Source organism: Perkinsus marinus (genome assembly GCF_000006405.1).
Source record: "Perkinsus marinus ATCC 50983 genomic scaffold scf_1104296973502, whole genome shotgun sequence".
In the NCBI taxonomy this organism is placed as follows: domain Eukaryota; phylum Perkinsozoa; order Perkinsida; family Perkinsidae; genus Perkinsus; species Perkinsus marinus.
Window position 1 is genome coordinate 2255 of NW_003201417.1, and position 3322 is coordinate 5576.

The following is a 3322-nucleotide window of genomic DNA, read 5'->3' on the forward strand; positions in this document are numbered from 1 at the left end:
TACCAAGCATACCCTTGTTATTACTACCCAACTGTCGAGCCCCAACCTGGGACCACTCGGATGTAAGAAGCTGCTTCCGGTTAGCAAGACAAGGACCAACCTGCAGGTACAGCTGGGCTGGTCCCTACCCTGCGGACCTTGCGGTTTGGCGCGGTGGTGGTCCTCCCCGATCCATGCCCATGCCCGGCAGCTACGGAGGTTGAATATTTTCTCTTCTATACGATTGATGCCCATAATAGAATTAGCACATACTCTTCCGCCACATGCGGATGACGACGTTTCCACTCGCCCTTGCTCGAGTACTTGTGTTGGCAGTAGTGATAGTACTGGGTATAATAAAACTCATAGGCATTAAGTACTGTATAGGAAGGAGGATGGTAGTTTACGAGCGATCGTCATCAGAGATTGCCGGACTTCTGCTGAAAGTCTGCTGAGTTTCATCTCGCCTGGCGATAAAGTCCCCAAGGATCATCTTGTCTATGACGGTAAACCAATTATAGACCTGTCCGTTCCCTCGGGGTCATCCTCAGTCAGGGCTATTAGTTTGTTATTTGTCAGTCATCCTTTCTGTCAATACGGACGCGAGCGTTATGATAAGCTCCTTTAGCTCGAGGTGGTAAAGAAGGTTTTTCTCCGCGATTCAAAGAGTCCTGCGTCTTCCAGTCACGTTGAAACTGTTTTAACGCAATACTGTTGGGACCGCCTCCATTGTGATTACAAATGTAGTTAATCACATAAAGTTATGCTCGGACAACGCCAAGCAGGAACGTGTGCACTCCGGCGTGCGGCTACTTTTTAACTCAATGTGTTCTAATTGTACAGCTTTGGTGTAAGAATAATTGGGAAGTTCGACATGTACCTTCGGCACCTGAGGGTCCACGGGATGACACCAACTCATATGATGCACGACAGTCTCTGCCATCGTGACAACATCAGTTTCTAGCATTGTTGGACATAGTAGTGGGCCGTTCAACTAGAGAGAACCTCACACACACGGTCAAACATCGTCGGCCTGGGGAAATTGTAGTGCCTTCGAATTCCGTCGTCATCAGCCAGTAGAGGTGCTCGAGACTCGTGAATAACCATGGCCGATCGAGAGAGATTCGGGACTTCCAGTTGATAATTGACAACATGAGACGAAAACCCATAGGGACCCTCAAAAGAAATGAATATTTAGGAACACGGATCTTTAGAATGACAATATCTACAGAATGGCCTCCTTCATCTTCCCAGCCCAGGTCACGGCCAAGCTCTTGCTAGTCGCTTCAGATCGCGAGACGAATTCTCGAGCAACCTCGTTGAAAACTCGGGCTCGACCTTCCATGAAAGCTGGCACCTCGTTCATGACAGCGTTGTAACCGGCGGTCCAGTAGAAATCAGCGTACAAAACTCGGTTGATCTCCGCATGCTTCACTTGATCTCTGGTGGTGCCACGAATTATCCCGCCAACACCACCGGGCCCTCCATGTTTCCTAGCGGAGCGAAGCTTTGCAATAGCTTTATCTCGATGCTTGCCAAGTTCGACCACCTTCTCGAGAGAGGCCTTCATAGCCGAACAGTCTGTGAGTTCGCGACTCAGGGCAGAGGCCAGCAGATCGAAGTGTGCCGCATCTGCTGGGGCGCTGATGATATTCTTGACTTCGAAGAAAGCGTCAGACAAATTGAGTCTCTGAGGGGTACCAGATAGACCCTGTGCAAGAGCCAGAACATGGCCGGAACCCTGCTCATCGATGGTCTCGCAATCGGAAAACTTGTAATGAATTGTACTCAAGGCTGCGTTAGCACACTTGAAGTTAGAGGCCGCCGTTCGCAGCATTGTGCGGAGCTGATTAAGAACTTTACAATGGTCGGCGAGGTATGATTCCGAAGTCGCTATCATCTCCGACACGTTGATAGAACTGTCAACAGCGGCACTAAAACAAAAACCAATCCAGTGGAGAATCTCAGTTAAAGAACCTACTCGTGAACGCCTCCAGTTGAGTTCTCATGAGAACCGTCGTCGGAAGAGTCATCTTTTGTGAGCCCCTCAACCTCACCACTGGACCCGACCAGACGTCTGTTGAATCTAAAGTTCACGTCCTAGGGAAGAGCTAGCGCATCAAAGAGATCTTACGATGGGATGGACCTCGCTGCGAACGCCACCTTGTACTCGTCCAGTACTTCCTCAGGAGCCCGGTTAGAGAAATCCTGAGACCGATGCAACTTACTGCATCACGTAATGAAGTTCATTATACTCTTTTCAAAGCGTCATAGGTGCTCTCAGGAGTGGCCAAGAATGCGGCCATTATAGGGGAGTACATTATAAAGGGGCGCGAACAACACCTACACCACAACGATGAGATGAAGCCTTGTCAGAGTTTCTTCGAACCTGCTGAGGAACTCATCTAGTGCTTGGCGTCTGATCTCGGTGACGTTGTCGACTTGTTTCATGTGCTGCATCATCGCTGTAGGCGCCGTCTTCATCATCACCTTGATCTGACTTTCACAGGTCAGAGGAGGCACGAACGCTCCAGGATATGCTTTAACCTGAGAAGGGGATTTCCTCATCCAACAAAGCACGGCTGATCCCCTTACGTACGAGCTCACGCCTCAACACAGTGAAGTCGGTGAATCTCTTACGGGTAGCAGAAGTGACTCGGCCAGAAGAATCGGTTATCTGTAGACAGCATGGGAGAGCTGGCAGCGAACAGCTCCTTCTACCCGAACTGAGAATGTGGTGTACTTGCGCATACCAGACCTTCGGGTATCCGGATCGCCTACTGCTGCATACCAATTGACGCCTCTACTGAGGCAGGCAACAACTGTGGAAGGGTGAGAGGGCGCTGGAGGAGGTATTACTGATCGATAGATGCTGATCGGAAAAGCGTCTTGTATTCATGAGTGGTCACAGTAACTGCGAGGAGGAGGGGGGCATCGATTGGAATAAAATGTGCAGCAAGTCGCGTACCGTCGAGATTAGCGGTGCCGTGGGCACTAGCGTTGCCGTCCATGGGGGAGTTGCATTCGTCGCACTTTGTAGTATGATCGACCTCGTCATCAGATAAACTGGCAGACTCCCATTCTGACGCATGGCTCTGCCAATCAGTAGATTCGCTGTTGTGTGCAGAATCGGCACCAGCCCGAGGGCTCAGACGATCGGGCATCTCGGGCAATGTCACGTCCTGCTTAGGTGAAGAAGCATCTTCTGAATTCAGCATGTCCAAAAACCACTAGGGAAGCTAGGGGGCCGGAAAAGACTCTGAGCTCAAGGCTTACACACGTAAAGAAACTGACAACATGCTGAGGAACCACTCTCCATCCTTGGCACAGAAAGTAGCCCTGG

General features: G+C 50.3%; 1 protein-coding gene across 1 annotated transcript; it reads right to left on the reverse strand.

The window, feature by feature from the left end:
- Positions 1-1204: 1204 nt before the first annotated feature.
- Pmar_PMAR002684 (hypothetical protein) lies at positions 1205-3197 on the reverse strand (the record flags this gene model as incomplete). The annotated part of the gene is made up of 9 exons (XM_002766189.1): positions 1205-1913; positions 1961-2065; positions 2114-2187; positions 2235-2322; positions 2369-2526; positions 2579-2656; positions 2701-2785; positions 2839-2893; positions 2948-3197. The coding sequence occupies 9 exons, from the start codon at positions 3195-3197 to the stop codon at positions 1205-1207; spliced, it is 1602 nt and encodes a 533-aa protein (XP_002766235.1).
- Between the last annotated feature and the right edge of the window lie 125 nt (positions 3198-3322).